This window comes from Loxodonta africana, chromosome 8, assembly GCF_030014295.1.
Source record: "Loxodonta africana isolate mLoxAfr1 chromosome 8, mLoxAfr1.hap2, whole genome shotgun sequence".
NCBI lineage: Eukaryota > Metazoa > Chordata > Mammalia > Proboscidea > Elephantidae > Loxodonta > Loxodonta africana.
This window is the reverse complement of record NC_087349.1, coordinates 569,706-596,394: the sequence shown is the minus strand read 5'-3', so window position 1 is coordinate 596,394 and position 26,689 is coordinate 569,706. Positions and strand designations below refer to the sequence as shown.

Below are 26,689 nucleotides of genomic sequence, written 5' to 3'. Positions count from 1 at the left end.
CTATAATAGGAATGTTTATATCAGATGCTAAACTTTACATTTCTCTCTTCCAGGTCTTAAAGCCTTGTGATATCCTCAAACGCTCCTTCAGTCCGCGATACGCACATCTGTCTGGGTCAGCAGTGCCTCGGGGGTATGAAGGAAGGGGCAATGCCCGGGTGATGGAAAGTAGTCTCCCTCACACCTTTCCTTTGGGGGCCGCTCCAAAGGGTGTCAGTATGGTACCCTAGAGTTCCGGGGCTGACCAGCAAAGCGCTGGTAGGGCCCTGACATGCCAGAGGAGGAGGACCTCCGGGGTGCGGTGCGGAGACGCGAAGCAGGGCTCTCTCGGGGCAGGCGTCCACACTGAGGTTCAGAACTTGGCGCAGCGCTTATCCCGCCAGACCCCCGCTTCCTGCCGTCCAGACTCTGTATCCGCCTCCCACCGCGCCCACCTTCTCGGAGGGGTTCTAACAGGTGTCCCCTGCAGACAGGAAAGGGAGGCTTGTCCTGCTCGGGCGGGGTCCTCTGCCCGAGGCTCACCTGCCAACCGGCAACTCCCACAGCCCACCACCACCGACCCGCACCTGCGTGGAGGCGCACGTCTACTGGAGCGCCCTCAGCCGGCCAGAAGCTGTGGGGGCCACCGCAGGGCACAGAGCAGAAGTAACCACGCGCGGGCATGTGCAGGTAGGTGCTACGGGGAAAAGGCAGACCTGAGCGCGAGCGGGGAACACCCCACCCCACAGACGCCCCCACCCCCGGAACGCTCACCCCGGGGTGCCCCACCCCCGGGACACCCACGCCGAAGGGGCCACACGCTTTCGGTCCGAGCGTTCCCACCCTCACGGAGGCGCTGGAATATACTGAGACAAAAACGTGTGAGTGACTGCGTGCGTGAGGGAGGAAGGGGGCCGCGCAGCCGCAGGCTTGGGCGCCGCCCCCGCGCGGATAAACGCAGTTTCTGCGCGGCTGCGGAGTCACCGGGTCGAGTCTAATTAACCGGCCCGCGCGGTCGCGAAGCCGCCGCCAGGCCCCCGCCCCGCCCCTGGGGCTGTCGACGCCGAGCCCTCTGGGAGTTGTGGTTCATCTCCTCTTGGGCCGGCCCCGCCCCCGCCCAGTGCCCTGGGAGGGCGCCGCGGTGCCCTATGGGAGTTGTAGTCCTCCGCTCTCGGCCCCTCCCTGCTGCAAGAGGCTGGGTGGAGCCTTCTGGGAGGTGTAGTCCTCTGACCTTATCCCCGACCGCCGAGTTGGCGCCGCTGGGCCCCCTGAAAGGTGTTCCCTGCCCTAAGCCCACACCCACCCTTTACTCCGGCCCCTTTCTTTTCTTCCACCGTTCTCCCCCATCCCCTCTTCCTGCCTTTGCCCCCCCACAAGCCCCGCCCCCCTGTGCCGCGGTGCCTTCTGGGAGTTGCAGTTCCCCGCCCGCCTGGCCCGGGGCGCGGCGCGGGGCGGGCCCACCACTCCCTGGGATGCGGGACGCGGGGGCGGGGAGGAGGAGAAGGAGCTTCCGCCCATCACGCCGGAAGCTACATCCGCCGAAGAGTGGGCGGGAGGCCGAGCCCGGGCATGGCGCGCCAGGTGAGGCGGGGCCGGCGATCCCGGACGCGCGGAGGGACTGACGGGTGCTCTGCGGCGCGCAGCTCATGGCCCCGAGACCCAGGCCCTCGGAAGGCCCCCGCCCCCCTTCCCACGCGCCGACAGCGATCCTTTTTCCTCTCCGGGTCCTTTCCCGGACTTACGCTTCGTCCTTCCCAATCACAAGTTCCCGGGCCGGGGACGGGGAGCAGCAGCGAAAGGGTGACCGAGTTTTCGTCTCCAGGGACCCGGGGTCAGCAGGGTGGCCCCGGGGGGTGTAGGGGGAACCAGCGGCAGTAGAGGGGCCCGGGGGCAGCGGGGGGGGGGCGGGGGACAAGGCCTGATAGACCGGAAGGGACCTGGAAAGGTGGGGGGCCTGTGGGCCCTTGCGGTTTTTGTGCCGGGATTAGAGGCAGAGCGGAGGGCGTTGGAGGGGTCAACATAGCAGCAGTGAGTTGAGCAGTTCTGGATCAGCCCAGATCAGCACTGGGGAGGGGGGCTGGAGGGCCCAGACCTCCATCCAGTGGGATTCCCCTCGCTCCCTCGCAGACTTTTCCCTTTTCTCACATTCCTGGGCAGAGGCAGACGGCCCGAATGCCAGCCCTGGCCTCCGTCAGCCCATGGGCGTTTTATAAGAGCTGTGTCCCAGAACCCTGGTGGTGTAGTGGTTAAGTGCTGCAGCTGCTAACCAAAGGGTCAGCAGTTCAAACCTGCCAGACGTTCCTTGCAAACTCTATGGGGAAGTATTACTCTGTACTGTAGGGTCGCTATGAGTCGGAATGGACTCGACGGCACTGGGTTTGGTTTTTTGGTTTGTGTCCCAGAATAGTTGTCAGGGTGCCCAGAGGCCAGGGACCTGGAAGTCATCTCTCAGGATGCTTGAGGGAACTGAGTATGTTTAGCCTAGAGTTGAAGACCTGAGACGGGGGGGCTTGGGGGGGATGGATGGATGAAGGTGAAGGAGCCTGTCCTGTGCCTCAAGGATGAGGGTCTGTGGACAGGTGTGGCCACAGTCACACGTTGAGGCTCTCACTGTGTCCCTGTTTGTGCTGACATTGCCTGTGTACTCCTTGTGATACCCCTAGGAGACAGGTGGTCAGAAGCCCCCGTGGGTTCAGAGGCTTGGCCAGGGCACCTGAATCCAGGACTTCACCCTGAGCTCTCCCCAGCCTGAGTGCTGAGAACCTCCTAACCGCAGACTGGGCTAGCGGACGACCAGTGGCTGGGGTGGCGAGGTACCCTAGAACCAAGGCATTCAACTAAAAATTGAGAAATATCACAGAGGTGGCACAGGACTTCGTGTTGGGTGGGAGCAGCACCAAAGGTCTGCTGCAGTGGCTCCTTTGGGTTCTGGTTCTGTGGCCTGGGAAGCCCAGGACCAACCTTGTCAGGAGCCATGGGGTTCTCATTTCCAGAACGCCTAAAGTCAACAACCTAAAGCGTGCCAGAATCACTGGGAAGTCTGAAAATACAGATTCCTGGGCTCGGACATCCTGGGAGCACACCAGACTTGATATTGATTTACTAGATCTCCAGCAGGACAGGAACCCAGCGCTGAGCAGCTTTTCAGCTGAGGACAGACAACATTTGTCCCCAATTTACTGAAAAAGGAGCTCTGGTGGCATAGTGGTTAAGAGCTCTACCACTAACCAAAAGGTCAGCAGTTCAAATTCACCAGCTGCTCTGTGGAAACCCTACAGGGCAGTTCTGCTCTGTTCTCTAGAATTGCTGTGAGCTAGAGTCACCTTGATGGCAACGGGTCTGGTTTTGGTTTTTTACTGAAGAAAGTGCTGCCTGCTGCAGACCCCTCGTTAAAGCTAGCTCTTCATGGAGAATAAAGCTTGGTTGTGCTGGGTTCTTGCTCCCCACCCCCTGCCCAAGGCCAGGAATATCCTGCCTAGAGGTGGTTGTGGGGGCATTTCTGTGTACTCAGGACCCCCTTCCATTACCATCTTTAAACAACTGTTAGATTTGCAGTTTTTACTAAAGAGTTACTGGGAATGGTAATGTTTGTTGCAAATACCTCTGTGATCCATTCCTGCAGACTTGACTTGGTAAAAAAAAAAATTTTTAAAGCTGGTGTTTAATGGCTCACTTGTAGTCACAGCCACACGCAGTGTGAGGACACCAAACCTCAGTTTGAGGCCTGAGTCTCACGCATGGCTCAGAGGTGGAGATGGGAAGAACAACGTAGAAATACTACTGCTTGATTCTTGATGTTTTATATTCGCTATAAAGCATGGATTTTTTTTTTTTTTTTTTTGTCTTTCTTACCAGTGTTGTTTGTAAACTTACTTTTTAAGCCATGGTGCTAGGGCTTCAGGTCTTTGTATTTTCAAAGGGGACTTTGCTTGTGAACGCTGATGAGTCTCTGCCCTGGCGAATCTAGGGCTGGCTGGGGTCCCAGGCTGCCGGGCGCACAGGGCTGTCTCCTGCAGACCCCTGCCACCCCCTCTCTGCTCCTCCCACCCCAGCCTCTCCCAGCGGGTCCCCAGGTAGAGGGGATGGAGCCAGCCGACCCCGAGCTGTGCCCGCAGGTTCGCATAACTTTCAAGGACGTGGCTGTGCGGTTCTCACAGGATGAGTGGCGGCTCCTGGAGGAGGGACAGAGGGTCTTCTACCAAGATGTGATGCAGGAGAACTACTCAGCGCTGGCCTCGCTGGGTAAGGGCCAAAGTGCTGGGCAGGGTGGCCCCTCACAGTCCACACACACCGCGTGGCCCCAGCCCCAGGAAGTAGCTGGGAGACTGCATTCTAGGTCCTTAGTGTGTCCGTCTACAGTGGATGCTGCACGGAGGCTGCTCTGAGGGCTCCAGGCTGAGCAGGCAGCTGCGCTGTCTTCTAGGTCGTGGGGGTCATGAGCGCATTCGGTGAGGGCGAAGCTCAGAGTTGACAGACTCGCCAAATTCTAAGCAGGAAGATCTCGGGTCTGACAGCGCGCTGATCTGAGCCTGGGTTATCACACTTGCACCTCCGTGTAATGTGCGTACCACGTGTAATGCATGCACCGTATGCAACGTGTGGCACGTGTAACACGTATACCATGTGTTAACACGTAAAATGTGTTGTACATGCAATGTGTGTTATGTGCAACGTGTGTCATCTGTAACGTGTCACATATGACATACTACATGTAACGTGGAGTGTAAATAGTATGTGTTACATGTCACTCGTAAATTATATAACATGCCACGTGTAATGTTACATGTGACAGTGCACCACGTAATGTGTGCCACATGTAACACGTCTCGTAATATATGTGCCACGTGTAATGTGTTACATGTAACATGTTTCGTAATGTGTGTGCCATGTGTAATGTGTGTAATGTGTTACACGTAACACGTGCACCACATGATGTGTGCCACATGCAACACGTGATGTGTGTTATGTGTAATGTGTGCAATGTGTTACATGTAATACGTGCTCTACATGTGTTATGTGCAATGCGTGTTGTCTGTAACATGTCACGTGACATCACGTGATATGGGTAACGTGTGATGTAAGTAGTATGTGTGTTACGTGGAACTCACGCTGTATATAACACATAACATGTAACACATGTAATGTGTTACATGTAACATTTGTACCATGTGCGTGCCACATGGAGCACATGTCATGTGTGTGCCACATGGGTGTAATGTGTTACACCTAACATGTGCACCACATAGTGTGTGCCACGTGTAACACGTCTCTTGTATGCCATGTATAATGTGTGTAACGTGAATGTGTGCCACGTGTAACACGTCTCTTGTATGCCATGTATAATGTGTGTAACGTACACGTAACACGTGTCTCATGTAATGTGTGCGCTGTGTGCAATGTGTTACACGTAACACATGCAGCACATAATGTGTGCCACATGTAACACGTCTCATGTAATGTGTGCCACGTGTAACGTGCACACGTGTCGTATGCACCATATGTCGCATGAAGTGCATGTAACGTGTGTTCCGTGTAGCATTGTGCCACATGTCACATGGGCCCTGTGGCACCTGCATGGGCCTGGTGGGAGGGAGGTGGGGACCAGCTTCCACTCCCAGGGTGACAGTCCCCTCATTCCTCATCCAGGGGCTGCTGAGCTGCTCCCACTGTCTGCTTTCCTGTCACCTACGGAGCCAGAAGGAACCATGGGGGGTGGGAGCCATGCTGATGAGGAGCAGGAGTCCCATGGCCAGGGAGGCTCCTCAGGTAAGTCATCTGCAGAGGCACATCCCTTTGGGTGTCACAGCCTCCTATGTGGTCCTCAGCCGTCTGGCTCCTCGGTGACACTATGACCACGATCCTGCTTGACCCAGCCTTTCCACCTTGCCCCGCTGCACCCACAGCCCCTCCAGTACTCACCACACACCCCTCCCCACTGGGAGCCCATTACAGTGCCGTCTGTTTCACTGAGAAGTGCCGGAGGAGCCCAGGGTCGCCTTGGAAAGCATCCTCGGCCTCAGGTTCACCTGCCACCAGCCCATAGCTCATCTCCTGGCTGCCTGTGCAGAGCAGCCCCCCACATGGTGCCCTTCCCCCAAGCCAACACGCAGGCCTACAGTAGGGGGCATGACAGTGGACGAGGGCCCCGCAACCTGGGGTGGGGGCATGGAGGAGGCATGGAGGAGGCAGCCCGCCCTTCCCCCTCCACCACCACCGCCCCCACTTACCCTGGCCAAGCCCCCGACGGGTCCCATCTCAAGGGACAGCAGCTCCTCCCTGGCTGCTCCTGCATCAGGGGCCTCCGTGAGGGGCTGGACAGGTGCGGGGCCTGATGGTGAGCCTGCTGTTCTGCAGGAGGAGTGACAAGGTGCAGTCTACCCCTGTCCGCCCTGGTACAGCTGGTGAAGGAGATCCCAGAGTTCCTCTTCCGGGAAGTCCCAGGCACTGACAGCCCCGAGGGTGGCAAGGCCAGTGTGGACAGCGTGCGGGCGAGCCCAGCAGGTGAGTCAGTCAGCGCCACTGTTTCTGTTCTGAAGGTCATGTTTTCTTGATGTTAAGAAGCGGAAGTACAGTTGGAGTGAGTGAGGTTTTATTTCTTTCACTTGTCAGCGTGGAGGACTTAGGGTTGGTCTCCTGGTCATGCAGCCTTCTGGCTGTGCGTGTAGTCTTTGAAACTTTGCTGTTGTCAGCATCTCCACGAGCCTGACTCACTGAGCCAAACTCCAAGCTGGGCTGGGGGGAGGGCCCCAGGAGATGTGGACGGGACAGCCTGTGGGTACCATTAGACCAGAGGAAGCAGGAGAGGATCTTAACCATCGCTCCACAGGGTGGGCCTGGGACAAGCCCTTGGGAGCTGGCCTCCCACATGCCCACAGTCGCGGACATTGGGAGCTAGAGAGGCCTGTCCCATGTTGGGGGCTAGACTCGGGTCAGCTTCCCAGGGTCACTCATCTTTTCCTGCAGCAGAACCTCCTGGCGGACCAGGGTCTACAGGGAAGGAAAGCCTGGGGGTCCTGGGCAGCAAACCCTGGGTGCCCTTGTGCAGCCCCAACAGGGGGCAGAGCCACTGGAGCCAGGAGAGGGAGGCCCTGGAGCCAGGTGAGCATACTTGTAGGGGGCGTGGGAGAGAACACCCTGAACCCACCCCTAGCAGGGCTGCTCAGCTCAGGATAGACAAGCACTCTGAGTCAGGAAAGGGGGGCGAGGAGGATGTGAGGTGTGTTTCCCAGAGCCCCTGTCTGCTCTCACCAGGCCCCAGGGCCGAGTTCACAGTGAAAAGTGACTGTAGAGAATTCTCCAGAAGCTTTGGATGGTTTGCACCATGTAGAACCTGTTCCCAGTCACAGTGCAGTTCATGTAGACTGATAACCAAGCAAAACCCAGGTGGACAGAAATCCATCATGGAAGTGTGGAGCCACTCACGGGTCAAAGAGGGAACCAAGGATGTTAGAAACGCTTAGAGCAGAACGAGAAGGAAACGCCATCTCAGTGGGAGCAGCAGTAGCACACGAAGGGAAAGTCGCATTCCAATCACAGCACTGACAAATAGGGAGCAGGGTCTCATCATCATTTAAATGCACATCCACACCCAGGCTTATAGGGTGCCATACCAAAGTCAATCGAGTTCAGGTTTTTAAGGGGGTAGCATAGTTATGAGGGTACAAGAACTGCTGCTTCAGTTCTCTTTGGCCAGAGCTCACCCCATGTAACACCCAAAAGCCCCAAACCAGACAAATCTAAGATTGCACAGTGTGGCTCAATGGGGTGTGGCCACATACCTACGCTCGTGTTGTAAACAGGAAAGCATTAGTCTGGGTACATCCAGTGGGGATTTGCCGTTTTGTTACACGTTAAAATAAGGTCTAGGCCCCAGGAGCTCAGATTGAATTCTTAGGGACCGCTGACGTTCTTAACTGGTGTTGCTGAGGCTTGGATGTGCTGAATCAGAGTTGTACCCCCCAGCCATCCCCACCCCCCTAATACTGCACTAAGCCATCCTCAGCCGTCCCCATGCCCCCCAGGACTGTGCTGACCTCGCCCCACATGCCCCAGGACTGCACTGACCTCCCCCGACATACCCCAGGACTGTGCTGAGACGGCCCTATGGCCCCAGGACTGCTCTGAGCCAGTCCTATGGCCCCCAGGACTGTGCCGACCTCACCCCTCACGCCCCAGGACTTCGCTGACCTCATCCCACACACCCTACAGGACTGCACTGACCTCACCCCACATGCCCCAGGACTGCGCTGGCCTCGCCTGACACACCCCAGGATTGTGCTGAGCTGGCCCCACGGCCCCAGGACTGCTCTGAGCCAGTCCCATGGCCCCCAGGACTGTACTGACCTTGCCCCACATGCCCCAGGACTGCACTGACCTCACCCCACATGCCCTACAGGACTTTCTGCTGGGAGCAGCCCCCTGCAGGGCCTCATCGACTGCCTGAGAGAAATCCTCGTGCCAGGCCCCCAGCATCCCAAAGTGCCCCCAAGCAGACTGCGCCCCCACCCCACCCTGAGCAGTTGGAGGCTCACCCGGCTAGAGCCAGCACCCAGGAGGCCCGCCCCAGAAGGTGAGTCCCAGACCTGTCAGGTCAGGGCTCCCAAAGCCCCTGAGAGGCTCTTGTTGCTTCTTGCAGACTGGCCTGCTTCAGAATGTATTCCTGAAAGACAGTCACCACCGTGGCAGTGTTCCAGGTCTTAGCATCATCTCTGAAGCCTGGTCGCTTTCTTAAGGAGAAAAAAACATAGCTAGCTAGAGAAAGAATGCTCAGAATCAGAGAAGGGTGCTTTCTCTATTTTGTCCAGGTTTGTTATGTGCTCTTTACTCTTCTCCATGTGGGGGCTCTGGGGAGAAAGCTGTGGACTTGGTGTGTCTGTTGACACTAGGTGACATGGTGTGGGAGGCAGGCCTGGCTCCCAGGCCGGACACTGACCAGCTGGGCAGATGCTGAGGGACTTTGTCAGACGGGGTTAGGGTCCCCACCTCCTGGGCTGCTGTGAGGGTTAAGTACAGTAAAGTTTGTAAAAGCTCCACTGGAGACAGGGCCCCTCACACCCAGGGCCCATTAAGGTCCCTGGGAGCTAGGAGGAGCAACTGATCGGCCTCGAGAGGGCACTGCTATATCTTTTTCCTCGTTTTCCCATGCACTTCTGGGAGGTACGTAGACAGGCATTTTTAGTCAAGCACGAACCAGGCAGTGGCTCGTGCAGGACTGAATGAGTTGCTCGAAGACCGAAGTTCCAGATTCTGGCCCTGCTGAAACGGCTTGCTGTTGGAGTTTGTTGCAAGGCTGGGACAGGGGGGTCCCAGATGATGGCTTGTCCCTTTTTCCTCAGTGAAGGTGGAGGCAGCTCCAGGGGCCTGCGCCCTCCAGGGTCAGCTGGGCCACCTAAAGGAGACTCCAGGGGCCTCAGGAACAGGGCAGCCACCGCAGCAGGAAGAGCCAATGGCCTGGGAACAAGGTTCTGGAGGTAAAGGCCATGGGGACCCTGCGGCCCTCCTGCTTAGAGGGAGCTGAGCATGGGCACAGACAGCGGCCATGCTGCCGCACATCAGTCAGCCACCAGATGAGGCCTCCAGGCCTCCCCACGGGGCTTGGACCATTGCAGACCTCTCCCCTCTGCCATGGTCCTGGGTTCCCCACCCACCCCGGAACTGCCCCCCAGCCCTTTCATCCTGTCCCAGAGTCCTCTGCTCTCCACTCATCCTGGAGGGTGCAGGACCCTGGAGCTGCCTCCAGGGATCCATGACTTGGGAAAAGACTGGGGTCTGCTCCCACTGACTGGACTCACAGACCCTCCCCTGGTGGGACCCACAGTCCCTGGACAGGTTCTGCTTCCGCAGAGGGAGAGGACAGCCCCCTGTCGTCCTTCCCTGTCAGTTCTTCTTCCATGTCAGCCACTCCCCCAACCCCACCCCCTCCAGGCCCCTGCCCTGTGGCCCTGACGTCCTAAGGACCTTTGCTCCCAAAAAGCAGGTACTCAGATATGGTGTCTCCTTCCCGCCCCCTCAGGCCTGCAGGTACAGCTCTTTCAGCCTCTCTGTGAGGCTGAGAGCAGGTCAGAGCCCCCCAGAGGAGGGTATCTTGCCTGGTGATCCCTGCAGAAGGCCCGCTGGGGCAACCCACCTGGGTGAGCCGGGGCACTGACAGATCCCTCTTGTTCCAGCCAGCAGGGCCTCAAGCTCCCCTCTGGAAGCCCTAGAGGCCTGTCTGAAGGGCATTCCTCTGAGTGTGTCATCACCCCCCGAGCCATCCACCGCCCCTTGGTCTTGGAGCCCCCAGCAAGGACCCCCGGGGTCTCCAAAGCCCAAGCTGAGGCCCCACGAATTACACAGCACAGGTAAGCTGTGGGGTCAAGGTGGCATTGGTCCCTTGTGAACAGTTGGGGGATGTGCCAAGTACAGTGGCCACACTTCTCCTTTTGCCAGGTGTTCTGAGGTCCAAGAGCCCTGCCTGGGGCCCAGGTGTGCCCCCACCCCCAGACAGTTCTCAGCTTGGCACCTCCTCCCTTAGAAGCCTAGTCCCTTGGATCTTACCAGGCGAGCTGGGGTTTCAGTGGGTTAGCTCAGCACTAGCTTTCACCACAGACAGCAGTGAGGGGAGATTGGTGGTTGGTGCTTTGCCCCGCCAGCCTGCAGGGTTTCCATGATACCAACACGGCTGTCTTCCCACAGAGATGACCATGGGGCCTCTTCTTCCTCTGGGCCTGCAGGGTCCTGTCAGAGACCACCCTGCCTGCCACCCAATCCTCTGTGGCAGCGCTGACAGTTCCTCCTCGCCCAGCAGCACTGATGGGGACCTGGATTTCCGGAGTCCTGAGGGAAGCCAGAGGCACCGCCCCAGAAGAGGTGAGCTGGGCTGGCTCAGGTGGTTCGGCGTGGGAAAAGCTGGCCCTTGTTCCTCCCTGCTTCCCTGGTCAGCGCCCAGACCTGGAAGCGGATTGAGTAGGGCAGAAGCAGGAGCAGATGCAGGAATTGTTCAGGAGGTGAGGGATTGGGGGCAGAGGATATCGTGCAGCCTCCCTTAGAAGAGTAAGGAGGGATCTCTTTTAGTGTCCAGTTCTTCCCTGTCCCAACCACAGAGAAGAGTGTCTGCACCCTCACTGCCCTCCAGCTTCAAAAAACGTGACACAGTCCAAGTAAAAGCATCTTAGGGACTGGGGACCTCACATCTGCCCTCAGGGAACTGCTGGTGACCTTACGTTGGCCCTTGGGGGCTGTAGGTGGCCTTGAGTCTTCCTCAGAGAGGCTGTTACGACTTCGCATCTGCCTTCAGGGGCCTGCAGGTGACCTCACGTCTGCCCTCATGAGGCCTGCAGGTGACCTCGCATTTCCCCTCGGGGACCTGTAGGTGACCTCACATCTCCCCTCAGGAGCCTGCAGGTGACCTCACGTCTGCCCTCAGGGGGCCTGTAGGTTACCTAGTGTCTGCCCTCAGGCGGCCTGCAGGTGACCTCACGTCTGCCCGCAGGGGGCCTGTAAGTGACCTCAAGTCTGCCCTCAGGCAGTTTGTAAGTGACCTCGAGTCTGCCCTCAGGCGGTCTGTAAGTGACCTTGAGTCTGCCCTCAGGCGGCCTGCAGGTGACCTCACGTCTGCCCGCAGGGGGCCTGTAAGTGACCTCAGGTCTGCCCTCAGGCAGTTTGTAAGTGACCTTGAGCCTGCCCTCAGGCGGTCTGTAAGTGACCTCAAGTCTGCCCTCAGGCAGTCTGTAAGTGACCTCGAGTCTGCCCTCAGGCAGTCTGTAAGTGACCTCGAGTCTGCCCTCAGGCGGTCTGTAAGTGACCTCGAGTCTGCCCTCAGGCGGCCTGCAGGTGACGTCACGTCTGCCTTCAGGGTCTATAGGTGACCTCATGTCTGCCCTCAGGGGCCTATAGGTGACCTTGAGTCCTCCCTCAGAGAGGCCGTCAGTGACCTTGTGTCTGCCCTCAGTCCTGAGCAGTTGTTCATCGCAGTTTGTGGTAGAGCTCTCTGGAGTCATGTGGGACTGTCATGGCCCTTCTTGGCTGCCTTTTTTTCCCCCATCCAGTGCTTAAGAGCTACAGCTGCTAACTAAAAAGTCAGCAGTTTGAATCCACCCACTGCTCCGTGGAAACTATGGGACAGTTCTTCTCTGTGCTGTAGGATCACTATGAGTTGGAATCGACTCAGCGGCAGTGGGTTTGGTTTTGGCCTGGCCTGGCCTGGCCTGCAGACCCCTGACCTCCTTGATGAATATGAGTCCTGGACCTAGACTCAGCAGGTCCCGTACCCCAGGCAGCCAATTCCTTGTGTCCCACTAGTGTTTAGTCCCCATGGGTGTGGGACTTTCCCCCCAAATGCAAATGACTTTTCTTTCTACCTCGTACCTTTCAATGGGTAATATAATCACTTGAAGGAGTCCTGGTGGCGCAGTGGTTAAGTGCTAGGCTGCTAACCAAAAAGGTCAGCAGTTCAAACCCAGCAGCCACTGACCTTTTGGTTATCCCCTCGCTCAGGGCAGCGTCTGTGCAGCCATTTCAGTCTCACGTCCAGCCATGACTTGATCTTGACATCTCTGTGTTTTGTCTTCGTGATGTGCTGATAGCAGCCACCTGGCATTTTTTGTATGGAGTAGGCACTTTTTAATGTGTCCTCTGTGGGTAGACTTTGCTTTCTAAGGAAGGTAGGCTATGGGAGATGGCACCCTAGTTTTTGGAAGCTTCTGGCCCAGCACCCAGCTTCCTCTGTGCACCAGCATTTGGCAGTGTCCCCTGAGGACACCTCCAGTTCCCACTTGGCCATAGAGCCACACGAGGCAGCCAGAGGGTCTGGTGCTTTCTCGTTTCCCTCCCACTGCCTGGACCTGAAATCACCTGACGACTTCAGGAAAGGAAACAGTATATCACTCATCCAGGAGGGGCCTTTGCGTCTAAACTTTTAGTCCCCCTAGTTCTTTTTCTTCTGTTAGAGGTGCAGACTTTGTGATTTGTGTGTGTTTTCTTGTTGTTGCCACCTCGGTGCTGCCTACATGGCCTGCTTCGTCCCACCAGCATGTGGGTCCTGTTTTTGGTGACAGTCCTTAAAGGTGAAGGAGACTGTGTGCACTCCACCCTGAGACCTTACTGTGGGCTGGTGGGGGTATCACCATCAGAGGAGGTAGCTGAGCACGGCCATTAAGGCGTCTGTGTACTCACTGGTGCAGGAAGATCCATGCAGAGTCTGGACAGGTCCTAGGTCAGCATACCTAGGCCAGCCAGGCAGGGCTGCCCTAGAACAGGGTGCCACGGGATGCTCAGTGGCCCAGACATGGCCCTCAGGGCTGCAGATTCTGACACTGGGACTGAGCAAGCTTGACCTTTCCAGGAAGCCCACTGGGAAGCTCCCTGCCCCAAGGCCTGGAAAGACACCACAGAGAGAGGCCACAGCCCACCTGCCCTTGGCCCTCAGGTGCAGAGCCCAGGACCCGGACAGCACCCGAGGAAGGTAAGCTGCAGCCGCACAGGCATCTGGGACCAGACACTGCTTCCTGGCGGCTGTGGACTCAGTCCCACATTTCAGGGTTAGCGATGGGATGGAGACAGACCTGGTGCCATGCAGCCCCAGAGCTCAGATACCTGTGCCCAGTGATGGGTAAAGCCCGGTGGAGCTCCCAGCCCTCCAGTCCTGAGCCAACTGTGTCCCTGTGAGCCCTGGCCTTGCCAGCTGAATGCCTGGTATCTGGGCATAGACCCACTGTGGGACCCCCAGGAAACTAGACAGCAGGGTCTGCTGGGAGCCTACAGGCTCTGGGGATGCCTGAGGTCCTAGAGTCCAGCCAACTCAGGCAGCAGGGGGAGCAGTGCTCCCATGGCTCTTGATCGACCTCACCCCCTACCCCCCTGCCATCGGGGGCCCAGAGAGGAGGGCCCCAGCCAGGTGGGGGCAGCCCTGCCCTCCAAGCCTCCTGGCATTTTCCCTCCAGTTAAAACTCTGGAAGAGGAAACTGGCTCCCTTTCTGCTCCTCCATCTCATAGTCTCCTCCTAGCCCACTAGCTAGAGCCCCTCTGAAGGTAGAAGACAGATCAAAATGAAAGTGCTGAAGGAGAGGAAAAGGACACCATTACTGTTGTTCACGGGGCTCCTCTGGGCACGGATTGGCTGTTTTTCCGGCTGTGACTGGGGAGGGCCACAGTCTAATCGCCAGGAGAGCTCTGGCCTGTGTTTGCCAAAACAACCAATATGACAGCTTTTCAACCAAACACAGTGTTTAACACGCCCCCAGGCCAGAACAGCCCTCTGGAGCGTGCAGCGACTGTGGTGGGCTGTGGGCAGGCACTGGAGGAGTGGTGGCCGATGCCCAGGACCCAGGCCTGGCTGGCGCCCGATTCCCAGGGGCCTCAGGTTTTCCGGCAGTTCCCCAGTGACTTCCAGAGGGGTTGGGCATCTGGCCAGGCCTGCCCACAATCAGAGTGGGACCATCAAGGTCATTGCGGAGCTGAGAGGGGTGGCACTTAGAGCCCCTCCTGACTGTCGGATGGCAGAGGCTCTGGGTTCTTGTTTCCCAGTGGTGTTCGCCAAGCCCTCCCCGCTGCACTGCCTGGAGAACTCTCTGGAGGGCATGCTGCCCGCGCAGCCCCTGTGCTTCACCTGCTTGGCCAGCCCCAGCCCCAGCCCCAGCCTCAGCAGCTCAGAAGGAGAAGACCAGAGGCTGGAGCCCGAACCAGGACCCCTGCGTCTCCAGGGTGAGCTCACGGGAGGGGGAGGTGGGTACCGGACACAGGACCCTTACGTCTCCAGGTGAGCTCACAGGAGTGGGGTACAGGACACAGGACACTTACGTCTCCAGGGTGAGCTCATGGTGGGGGGATGTAGGACACAGGACCCCCATGTCTCCAGGATGAGCTCACAGTGGGGTGGTAGGAGGTACAGGACATAGGACCCCCATGTCTCCAGGGTGAGCTAACGGAAGGGGGGTATGGGACACAGCACTCTCACATCTCCAGGGTGAGCTCATGGGGCAGGAGGGGGTACAGGACACAGGACCCCTGCGTCTCCAGGGTGAGCTTACAGGGCAGGGAGGCGGGTACGGGTACAGGACACAGGACCCCTGAATCTCCAGGGTAAGCTCATGGGGCGGGGAGGGGGGGGTACAGGACACAGGACCCCTGCGTCTCCAGGGTGAGCTCATAGTGTGGGGGGTACAGTACACAGGACCCCCATATCTCCAGGGTGAACTCACAGCAGGGGATGCAGGACACAGGACCCCTACATCTCCTGGGTAAGCTCATCCTGGTGTCCCCCCCTCCAGCCACAGGAGCAGCAGCTGTGGGAAGGCCCAAAGGACAGCCCGGGGACTACAGAAACCTGGCGCAGGGAGTTGGGCGGAGATGTCTGTGCAGGGTCCATGCAGGGAGCTCAGGGTCTCCTCGGGGTCATAGGACCCGCCTCTCTGTTGGAGGACACATGGGACAAGGAGACAGAGCCTGGCTGTACTCTGGGCAGGCTGGAAGTCCTGTGTCTGGCTTTCTGGCCCACCTGTCACTTGTATTGACTACTGCAGAGCATCCTCTAGACCTCTTCTCAGTGTCTCAGGGGTGCATGTGTCCGAGAGCTCCCTTAGAGCCCCCTGAGGAGTGTCCAGGGAATACTTGTGTTAAAAATGCATGCAATAAGCTTCCCTAAACGTGTGGATGTGAGATTGCCTCCTGAAAGGCCTTTGCCTTGGAGGCAGTTCCATCAGAAAGCTGGGGAAACCACCCACCACTTGAGGCCACCCCACCCCTCACCCCGAGTTCCACGCTCCAAGCAGGATTTGCTGCAGCCGGGAAAAACCAGAAGGAAGGCAGGAGGCACCCCCCGTTGCCAGGGGAGAGACATGAGAATAGAGCCCTCGGGCCTGCTGGTGCCACAGCAGCACTGAGGAGGTGGGGTCGGTGGGGTTAATGGCAGTGGTGAGGAGGGGCAGCTCAGTCTCCCTCTATAGCCCAGCCGCCAGTCACACACCTTGGTCTCGGCCTAGCACAGACCAGGTTGCTCCATGTCTTGTCTGCCTTGGGAGCCCAGCAGGGCAGCAAGGCAGGTGGATGGGACCTAGGAAAGTCCCAGCAAGAGGGCTTCCAGTCAGGTGTTTACCTGCTGTCCCTGTCTTGTCGCCCGAGACAAGCAGAGGCACGATGCAGGGCTGCAGGGACTGTAGGAGTCACTAAGCCAGTGGCACGCTCAGCAGTCTGTTCACACCTCACCCACAGGCTGCACCCCTCAGGACCAGAAGGGCAACCACCTCACGTCTCATCTGCAGCCTTTAAAGTTGAAAGTTTGATTTCCACCTTTCAGGCCGTGTCATTGCATCCGCACGTCAGAATGGCTCTGGCAGGTGCTCCATGTCCATGTCCAAGACTCGAATTCACACCTCCCTGCCCACTGCAGGGCCGTCTGCGCCTCTGCGTGCTGCCCGTCGGCTCGAGGGGAGGCCTGGGCCCTGCCAGCCTGCTGGACCCACCCCTGGATCCGGGGCCTGGAGACTCAGGGGCCTGGAGCCTGGACACAGCAGCCCACCTGTCACAGGTGAGGTGGTAGCAGGGTGCACCTTGCCAGAGATCTCTGGGGAGAGAAACAGTCCTCACTGCCGACAAGCTCCGAGCAGTCCTCCTCTGGTTCCAGCCAGCTCTGAGGGGGGATTCCTCACCACAGCCTTGCCTGAGTCACCACCCCTGGTTCCTGCCACCTGCACCCAGCCACCGTGCCCCTGCACAGACCTCCAGCAGGAGCTGCGCAGGCTTGGTGCTGCCCTCTCAGGGAAGCTGGACTGGCTTGCCACCACCCTGGCCAGCCTGTCGAGAGACATGGCTGCTGTGAAGGACCAGGTGAATCAGGTCAGGCGGCATCTGCAGGGCCGCAAGCTGAAGGGCTGGGCTTCCTGGCTGAGGCCTGGTGCTCACAGGTGCCCACCCTACCGGAGACTCACAGGTCCCGCCAGGCCCAGACCCAAGCTGCTGCGGGGGCTGGGAGACGGTGGCTCTGCAGGGTCCCCCATGGGGAAGCGGCCTCCTCCAGACACACCACCAGCTTTAGCCATACCTTCAGGACCCACCTGTGGCTGTGCAGTCAGAATCGTGCAGCCCCCCAAGAGCCCCTACCCATCTCCAGTGCCTGGCTCGGTGTCCTCCCCAACCAGCCCACCTCCTGAGGCCATTGCAGAGGTGGGACCCCCGTCTGCCATAGCTGCACCAGCCACCATCCTAACTTGGCCCATGGACACAGGGGAAGCCCAGGGGACTGTGCCCAGGGGGCCCTGGGGAGGCGGGCGTAGAGACCCAAGGTGGGGGGCCCTAAGTTCCTCCCCAGTCCTGCTGAGAATGCTCCCATCGCCCCCACCACCCCCAGGGGGGGCACCCTGCCCCTCCATCCCAGCACCCACGGTCCCCTTCTCGTTGCCCTTCTGAAGCCCTTTGCCCTGACTGGCCTGGACCCTCAGGATGGTGTTTGCTCAGGGAGGATATTGTGGGATCGGGGTCCTCAGCCATGCCTCTGTCTCTCCTGGCTCAGGTTCAATGAAATGTTGCTGACCTTTCCCTGATCTTCCCACTGGCCCTGCCAAATCTACAGGGTGTGTGTGTGTGCTGTGCTGTGTACAGTAAATACGTGTGGGTGTATATGAGGGTATGTGCAGTGCATATATCCATGTGTGTGACGGATATGTGTGCACATTTGTGCTCTGTTGTGTGCAGTGTCTGTGCATATGTGTGTGTGAGGGCTATGTGTGCTGTGTTTGCAGTACGTATGTGTGTGCATGTGTGCAGTATATACATGTATGTATATGTGTGAGGGGTGTGCAAGTGTGTACGTGTGTGCAGTGTGCTCTGCATATGTGTGTATATGAAGGTGTGCGTGTGGTGTGTGTATAGGTGAGGGCTTTGTATGCATGTGTGTGTGTGCTGTGTTATGTGTGCACACCCCATGTACACACATGGCTCTGTGTAGCTGTGGATGTACAACCACCTCTTTCCATCCCCCCATCCTGCTCTCAGAGCACTGTGGTTTGGGTCTTGCCCTCTGGGAGGAAATGCCAACAGACTACTGGGGCAGAACGCTAACCCTTGGTCTATGCTGGACTAACCCTTGTGGATTCAAGAATTAACAGCAAAGGCCCATGGCTCCTATAGAAGGGGATGATGGGCTCTGACCAGTTACCACATTACCACTTAGGCAAGCATGGTATTCCAGGAGGGCCTGGGCTGCCCCTGTCCTCATGGGAGGAGAAGGCCTGAGCCAGACACACCACCAGCGTGACCACTGCCTCCGGGTCACGTCCTCCCACCCTGAGTTCCCAAAATCTCTCATCAAGTGAGGCAGCTTCAGGGCCCAGGGAGGAAAGGTCCTCCGTGGGTTCTCCCAAAGCTGCTGTCGGGGAGCAGAGGATTGGCTGCCAGTGGTGCAGCTTGGGGAGTGTGGGCTCCTCCCCTTGAAAACACCTGGGCAGCTATGGCTGCTGGGCCAAGCTTCCCACAGCAAACAAGGCCCAAGAGGCTGGCATCTGGCATGGGGGCTCCATGCAGCGCCCCTTCCTCTTGGGGTGCCTCAGGGAGGAGCGGGCTACAGGCCTAGAGCCCAGGAAGGTGGCTCGAGGTGGACAAGCTGCTCCAGAAAGGGGTGGGGAAGCATGCTGAGGATAAGAATGACCCTGAAATGACTCGTGGGACTGATGCCCATCTGATCACAGCAGGGTGCTGCTTGAAATAGAGTAGACAAAGTCTCAAAGCCTCCACTGCGGAGATCCCACAAAGACTGACCATGGATGAGGAAGCAAAGTGAGGCACGTTCAGAGCTGACAGAGCCAGGGCCAGCCTGGTGGAGGGGATGGAGACAGGACCCACAGGTACAGTGCGAGTGGCTGTCTATCCTCATCCTCTCTCCCTCCTGTCTTCCCCCCATGCTCAGCAGAGGATAGGCCCACCATGGACCTTGGTATCGCACTGGGGGAATTTGTCTTTACAAATGTTAGCCATCGCACAAATCCTATGGAGGGGCGTAAATGAACAGACGGCTCAGAGAACATTGACTTCCTCACAGTCATGCGGCCATTCAGTGTCAGAGCCAGGACTGGAGCTCATCTCTGCACCCTGCACTTTGCACAGAGCCTTTCACAGCTGTTAACTGAAAACCTTGTAGAACCAACGATTTGGTGAAAAATCCTGGGTGTCATCTACAACTTAACATCTCTCTTTCATCCATTCTACAGGGCTACAGGGCTGTTTTAAGGAAGAAAGTAGTTGGTTACTTTGACATAAGAAGAGGGGCCTTTTGAACTAGAGACTGAGGTTGAGTGGGGGGAGGCGGTGGGCAGAGAAGGCCTCAGCTCTCCACACTCAAGCCCAGGGGCAACCGAGAACCTTCCCTCCCTCTCCTTGAGCTTCAGGGAGGCCTGAAAACTCCCCTGCTGTATGCCACCCACCAGGGACCACCTGTAAACAGAAAAAGCAACATCCACTTCAGCACATCATTATAGGGACAAGCTCCCCCAGACCTCTGTTGCCGGGAACACCCTTGAGGGGCCCAGTGGGAGGGAGACCTATGGAGGAGGGCTGTGGTGCCCCAGGAAGCCATTGCCTCCTGAAGGAGCCTGGCATGGGGAAGGTCATACTTTGGCCTTTTTGTGTCCTTGTGTTTAGCTGTGGCTCCTAGAAACAGTAGTTGGTGCATTTTATCTTCTAATCCAGCTTGACAAATTTCATTCTTGGAGCCCTTAATGGAGTATCCCACATCATGTAATTAAGATAAAATTAGGTTTCAATACTCCACTTGTGTGTTTTATGTCAGTCCCATGTGTTCTGAGGCTTTTTCCTCCATTCCTGCCATCTTTTGTATTGACAGTGTGTTTTTTTAATCATCCTATTCTTCCTACTAGCCTCGAAATTTAAAGAACTAAATGGAGAAACATCCAGATTTGCAATCATATTTGGGAGATATTCATATAGCTTTCTTAGAAAGTGTTGGGACAGGAAAACTAAATCAGGAAGGATAGAAAAGATCTGAATATGCCAGTTAGCAAAATTGATCTGATTGATAAAGATATAGAACATTGCACCATAGGACTGCAGAATATACATTATTTTCAAGCATACATGAACTTTATGAAAACAGACCATGTACAAGCCCCAGCGCAACTTTAAGCAAATTTAAACGTATTGAAATTATAGTCTGTTCTCTGTTCATACTTTAGCTTGTCAGCTAGAAATTTAAAAATTCTTAACATACTAAAAATAAGAATTATGCTGCTTGATAACCTGTGTCAATGGATAAATCATAATGGAAATTAGAAAAAAATTGATCTAAGAAAGTATCAAAACTTCTAGGATAAAACTCAGTTCTTAGAAATTTATAGGCATAAACCAGTATGTGGAAACAAAGCCTGAGAAGGCACAGGAGTTAAAATAGGATACCTGTAAAGGTAAGAGGCAAAATAGCATGCAATTATAGGTATTATCAATAAAACCAAAAAGTCTTTAACAAAACAATAACATTTCCTAGCCTGTGGTGAAATTCACCAAAAAAAGGGCACAAATAACCAATTTCAGGGATTAAAAAGGTGACATCACTACAGATGCTGCAGACTAGGAAGACGACCAGGTGATACAAGCAATGTCTCCAAAAATTTGGAAGTTCAAGTAAAATATAAAGTTCCTACAAGAACATAACACAAAATAGATGCAAGAAGAAATAGAAAACCTGAACACTCCCATGCAGTTGAAAGAAAATTGCATCTGTGAACAGACATCTTCCTACGAAGGAAACTACAGGCCCAGAGTCTTCACTGCTAAATTCTACCTCACATTTAAGGAGAAAATGATGCACAAGCTATTCCAGAGAGCACAAAATATGGAATGCTCTCATAACCTTGGTACTGAAACTTGAGGACAGTATGAGAAAAGAAAACCATACGTTCATCTTGAACAGTGTATGTGGAAGTAAAATAGCAAGTGACCCAGCAATATATAAAAAGAATCAAACATCATGGCCACTATGGGTTTATCTGAGAGGTCCAAAGATGATTTAACATTTGAAAATCACCAGTGGTAAACACAGTAGCAAGGAGGAAAGATCGGGGCAGTCATCCTAACAGATGCAGAAAGAGTCAATGTTCACAGATACTCTGAGAAAGGAAATTCCCTTAATTTGATAATGATTAAACCCAAAACCCATTGCTGTGGAGTGGATTCCAACTGCTAGCGACTCTATAACAGGAGAACTGCCCCAGAGTTTCCAAGGAGCGCCTGGTGGATTCGAACCGCCGACCTTTTGGATACCAACAGTAGCACTTAACCACTACACCACCAGGTTTTCCTGGTAAGGATTATCTACCCCTAAAGGAGCTTATAGCAAACAATGCTTAAAGGTAACATGTTGAAGTCTTTCCTCAGATCAGGAACAGGACGAGGAGGCCCACCCACTCTCAGTATGATTCTGCGCTGTAGTTGATGGGCTAGCTAGGGTGGTAAGGCAAGAAAACAGCAATAAAAGGTGTGAGGAACTGCAAGGAGCAAAAATGACAGGTGAGGTGACGACTATACACAGAAAATCTGTGGAGAAACTAAGATAGTTTATAAGGTAACTACAAAACTAGTACACCAAAACGAGTTGTATTTGCATATATCAACAACTAGGATTTGAACTGACAACTTTTTGCTTAGCAGCCAAATGCTTAACCACTGCACCACAAGGCCTCCAGCGGAAAATAAAAATTAAAGTTTTATTTATGGTAACAAAAAATTCAAGAATCTAGGGATAAATCCACAGGAGAAAATTGCTGAGCACTTTTTATGATTTCCTCCATTCCTCACTCCTCATTAACAGCATGAAAAAAGCAGCTGCCGTCCGTCGGCGTAGGTATGAATTAGCACTATGTTACCCTCCTTCAGCAAATGAGGAAACAAGCACAGAGAGATTAAGACCTTGCTCAAGGTCACACAGCTAGTGGGTGACAGAGTCATTCTTTGGCTGGTGTAGTCAGCAAGAATCACTGAAAGCTGGACCTTTAAACAAGATTTGCTGAGCTGGGGCAATTCAGGGAGGAGAAATAAATTTTGGTTTATTTTTTAAACGACTAACCTGCAACGTGTATTCATATGTTAATTTGTTGGTGTCTGGCGAGAGGTCAGACGTGTCCAAAGGAGAGGTTCTGTGACCAGCTCCAGGGACTGTGGGGAGGGAGGGGTCGTGGACTCCCTGAAATGCAAACCTGCTTCTCGGCATATTTTCCCGGGGAGAAATTAAAACCCCTTAACAAAGCGAACAGTAGCCCATATGGGAGCCGCCGGTCTGGGGAATTCACAAGGCCCCTCCCGCCGGGACGTGCTTGCGTCCCTTTCCACGCCTTCACCGGTGATCGCTCTCCCCCACGCCAGCCTGTGGCTGCGTTTTCCCTCGTGAGGCTGACTGCGAGCCCGGAGCGGATGTGGAGTAGCCGCCACTAAAAGCTACATGTTACAATAAGGCTGTTAAAATAGGGCAAATGTAATTATGTGGCCCCCACCAGGCAGCTAACCCGGGTAGCTGGATTCAGGCGGCAGAGAAGAAAACGGGTGCCTGCTGTACCCAGTCTGTGGTTTATGCTTCTGGTGTTAACACCACCTCCTCAAAGCACAGCTCTGGAAAGGTGGTGTCTGAGGCACAAGGCACACTAGTAGGGACGTGTTTTGAGGTGGACAGGCCGTTAGAGGCCCTTTTCCCCACCGCGCGATTTAGCAAGAGCTGCCTTCCAGAACCCCCACGTGTCTGTCAGTTTGTCCTACTGTGGGGGCTTGCATGTTGCTGTGATGCTGGAAGCTATGCCACCGGTATTCAGATACCAGCAGGGTGACCCATGGAGGACAGGTTTCAGCTGAACTTCCAGACTAAGACAGGCTAGGAAGAAGGACCCGGCAGTCTACTTCTGAAAAACATTAGCCAGTGAAAACCTTATGAATAGCAGGGGAACATTGTCTGATACAGTGCTGGAAGATGAGCCCCCCAGGTTGGACGGCACTCAAAAGATGACTGGAAAAGAGCTGCCTCCTCAAAGTAGGGTCGACCTTAATGACGTTCATGGAGTAAAGCTTTTGGGACCTTCATTCGCTGATGTGGCACAACTCAAAATGAGAAGAAACAGCTGCAAACATCCATTAATGATCGGAACCTGGAATATATGAAGTATGAATCTAGGAAATCTGGAAATGGTTAAAAATGAAACGGAAGGCATAAACATCGATATCTTAGGCATTAGTGAGCTGAAATGGACTGGTATTGGCCATTTTGAATCGGACAATCATATAGTGTACTATGCTGGGAATGACAACTTGAAGAGGAATGGTGTTGCATTCATCGTCAAAAAGAACATTTCAAGATCTATCCTGAAGTACAATGCTGTCAGTGATACAATAATATCCATATGCCTACAAGGAAGACCAGTTAATACGATTGCTATTCAAATTTACGCACCAACCACTACGGCCAAAGATGAAGAAATGGAAGAGTTTTTATCAGCTGCTGCAGTCTGAAATTGATCAAACATGCAATCAAGATGCATTGATAATTATTGGCGATTGGAATGAGAAGGTTGGAAACGAAGAAGGATCAGTAGTTGGAAAATACGGCCTTGGTGATAGAAACAATGCCGGAGATAGACTGATAGAATTTTTCAAGACCAACGACTTCTTCATTGCAAATACCTTCTTTCACCAACATAAACGGCGACTATACACATGGACCTCGCCAGATGGAACACACAGAAATCAAATTGACTACATCTGTGGAAAGAGGCAATGGAAAAGCTCAATATCATCAGTCAGAACAAGGCCAGGGGCCAACTGTGGAACAAACCACCAATTGCTCATATGCAAATTCAAGCTGAAACTGAAGAAAATCAGAGCAAGTCCACGAGAGCCCAAGTATGACCTTAAGTATATCCCACCTGAATTTAGAGACCATCTGAAGAATAGATTTGACTCATTGAACACTGGTGACCGAAGACCAGACGAGTTGTGGAAGGACATCATACATGAAGAAAGCAAGAGGTCATTGAAAAGGCAGGAAAGAAAAGACCAAGATGGATGTCAGAGGAGACTCTGAAACTTGCTCTCGAACGTCGAGCAGCTAAGCAAAAGGAAGAATTGATGAAGTAAAAGAACTGAACAGAAAACTTCAAAGGGCGTCTCGAGAAGACAAAGTAAAGTATTATAACGATATGTGCAAAGAGCTTGAGATGGAAAACCAAAAGGGAAGAAGACGCTCGGCGTTTCTCAAGCTGAAAGAACTGAAGAAAAAATTCAAGCCTCAAGTTGCAATAGTGAAGGATTCCATGGGGAAAATATTAAATGACGCAGGAGGCATCCAAAGAAGATGGAAGGAATACACAGAGTCATTATACCAAAAAGAATTAGTCGATGTTCAACCATTTAAAGAGGTGTCACACGATCAGGAACCGACGGTACTGAAGGAAGAAGTCCAAGCTGCTCTGAAGGCATTGGTGAAAAACAAGGCTCCAGGAATTGATGGAATATCAATTGAGATGTTTCAACAAAGAGATGCAGCGCTGGAGATGCTCACTCGTCTATGCCAAGAAATATGGAAGACAGCTTCCTGGCCAACTGACTGGAAGAGATCCATGTTTATGCCTATTCCCAAGGTGATCCAACAAAATGTGGAAATTATAGAAAAATATCATTAATATAACACTCCAGCAAAATATTGCTGAGGATCATTCAAAAACAGCTGCAGCAGAATATCGACAGGGAACTTCCAGAAATTCAGGCCGGTTTCAGAAGAGGACATGGAACCAGGGTTATCATTGCTGATGTCAGATGGATCCTGGCTGAAAGCAGAGAATACCAGAAGGATGTTTACCTGTGTTTTTTTGACTATGCAAAGGCATTCGGCTGTGTGGATCATAACAAATTATAGATAACATTGCAAAGAATGGGAATTCCAGAACACTTAGTTGTGCTCATGAGGAAACTTTACATAGCTCCAGAGAAGTTTGTTCAGACAGAACAAGGGGATACTGACTGGTTTAAAGTCAGGAAAGGTGTGCGTCAGGGTTGTATGCTTTCACCATACCTATTCAATCTGTATGCTGACCAAAAAATCTGAGAAACTGGACTATATGAAGAAGAAGGGGGCATCAAGATTGGAGGAAGACTCATTAACAACCTGCATTATGCAGATGACACAACCTGGCTTGCTGGAAGTGAAGAGGACTTGAAGCACTTACTAATGAAGATCAAAGCCCACAGCCTTCAATATGGATTGCACCTCAACATAAAGAAAACCAAAATCCTCACAACTGGACCAACTGGATTTCATTTTACTTGAATCCACAATCAGCAGCCATGGAAGCAGCAGTGAAGAAATCAAGAGATACATTGCATTGGGTAAATGTGTTGCAAAGGACCTCTTTAAAGTGTCAAAGCGCAAATATGTCACCTTGAAGACTAAGGTGCGCCTCACCCAAGCCATGGTGTTTTCAATTGCAACATACGCATGTGAAAGCTGGACAAGGAATAAGGAAGACCGAATAAGAATTGACGCCTTTGAATTGTGGTGTTGGGGAAGAATATTGAATATACCATGGACTGCCAGAAGAACGAACAAATCTGTCTTGGGAGAAGTACAACCAGAATGCTCCTTAGTAGCAAGGATGGCGAGACTGCGTCCTACATACTTTGGACATGTTGTCAGGAGGGATCAGTCTCTGGAGAAGGACATCATGCTTGGCAGAGTACAGGGTCAGCGGAAAAGAGGAAGACCCTCAAGGAGGCGGAGTGACACAGTGGCTGCAACATGAGCTCAAGCGTAACAAGGCTTGTAAGGATGGCGCAGGACCCGGCAGTGTTTCCTTCTGTTGTGCGTAGGGTCCCTATGAGTCCGAACCAGCTGGAGGGCACCTAACAACAACAGCAGCCTTCCGGAAGTTTCCGCCGGCCGGAGGAGACTGGTGCGTGTAACACCGCCTTTTCTCACCCTCAGCGTGCGTATCTGAGAGCAGATGACACCCCCAAATCGCAGGGGCCTCGGGAGCCGAACAAGAGCTGGGCTCTGGGATCTGGTCTGAGGGCACTCCAGCTTCCGGGAGCTACTGGAGGCCCTGATGGGTGGCCTTCGGCAGGGCCCTCAGAAAGGAGACCCGCCCCACGGGCAGGGCAGGAGGAGGGCTCGAAGGAGGTGGATGGTCTGCGCCTGAAGGGCAGGTGACAGGAAAGGTGGGGTGGACCCCTCGCGGGGTGAGGCGGTGGGGATGACCATGCGTGTGAGGGCGACGAAAACAAGATCCCTGATGGAAGGGAGGTTGTACCCAGGAGGCTTGGGAAATAGGTATAAAAGGTTTGTCGGGCCACCTGCAGAGAGGGCTGGATTATAGCGACAAGGACCATTTACTGAGGGCCAGTTCAGTGCGCCTGAGGAGAGCAGGGAGGCCCCCGGTGGATGGAGGAGACACGCACTTGGCCAGTGCTGTCGTAGTATAGTATCTGCGTGGCGATGCTGAGGGTCTGGACATGGATAGAACGGAGGTCCTGCCTGGGACAAGCGAAAGAAAGGCCAGGTTGGCAACAGGCACTGAGATGTGAGGAGAGGCAGGTGGAGGCTGCACAGGGACTCGGAGGGCGGTGCCGGGTCACTCCAGGTGGGTGCAAGACTTTGGAGAAAAGGAGTCTGAGGGCGCCCTGCTCTGCAGAAAGCTGGCTTCATCCGCCGGGAAACGCAGCCCTTGTGCGAGGACGCTGAGGGCACGGGCGAGGCCTC

At 54.5% G+C, this 26,689-nt stretch overlaps 1 protein-coding gene across 15 annotated transcripts; it reads left to right on the top strand.

The window, feature by feature from the left end:
* The first annotated feature begins 1,455 nt into the window (after nucleotides 1-1,455).
* Nucleotides 1,456-25,942, top strand: KRBA1 (KRAB-A domain containing 1). Of its 15 annotated transcripts, none has more exons than XM_023539539.2 (12): nucleotides 1,456-1,560; nucleotides 4,095-4,221; nucleotides 5,626-5,745; nucleotides 6,334-6,480; nucleotides 6,943-7,077; nucleotides 8,375-8,548; nucleotides 9,315-9,449; nucleotides 10,146-10,319; nucleotides 10,654-10,827; nucleotides 13,301-13,420; nucleotides 14,482-14,658; nucleotides 16,250-25,940. In XM_023539539.2, the coding sequence occupies exons 1-12, from the start codon at nucleotides 1,549-1,551 to the stop codon at nucleotides 17,356-17,358; spliced, it is 2,604 nt and encodes an 867-aa protein (XP_023395307.2). In that variant the 5' UTR covers nucleotides 1,456-1,548; the 3' UTR covers nucleotides 17,359-25,940. The 15 variants fall into 15 exon arrangements, with proteins under 15 accessions (XP_023395307.2, XP_064145625.1, XP_064145626.1 ...); XM_064289555.1 differs by having other exon boundaries at nucleotides 1,500-1,560; nucleotides 4,032-4,221; XM_064289558.1 differs by lacking the exon at nucleotides 1,456-1,560 and adding an exon at nucleotides 1,888-2,792.
* The last annotated feature ends 747 nt before the right edge of the window (nucleotides 25,943-26,689 follow it).

Coding starts and splice junctions, on each gene's coding strand:
- KRBA1 (XM_010600106.3), top strand. CDS start 3,921: ATGAGTCTCTGCCCTGGCGAATCTAGGGCTGGCTGGGGTCCCAGGCTG. Junction 9,450..10,145: donor CTGGGAACAAGGTTCTGGAG/GTAAAGGCCATG, acceptor CTCTTGTTCCAG/CCAGCAGGGCCTCAAGCTCC. Junction 14,659..16,249: donor AGGACCCCTGCGTCTCCAGG/GTGAGCTCACGG, acceptor TCCACCTTTCAG/GCCGTGTCATTGCATCCGCA.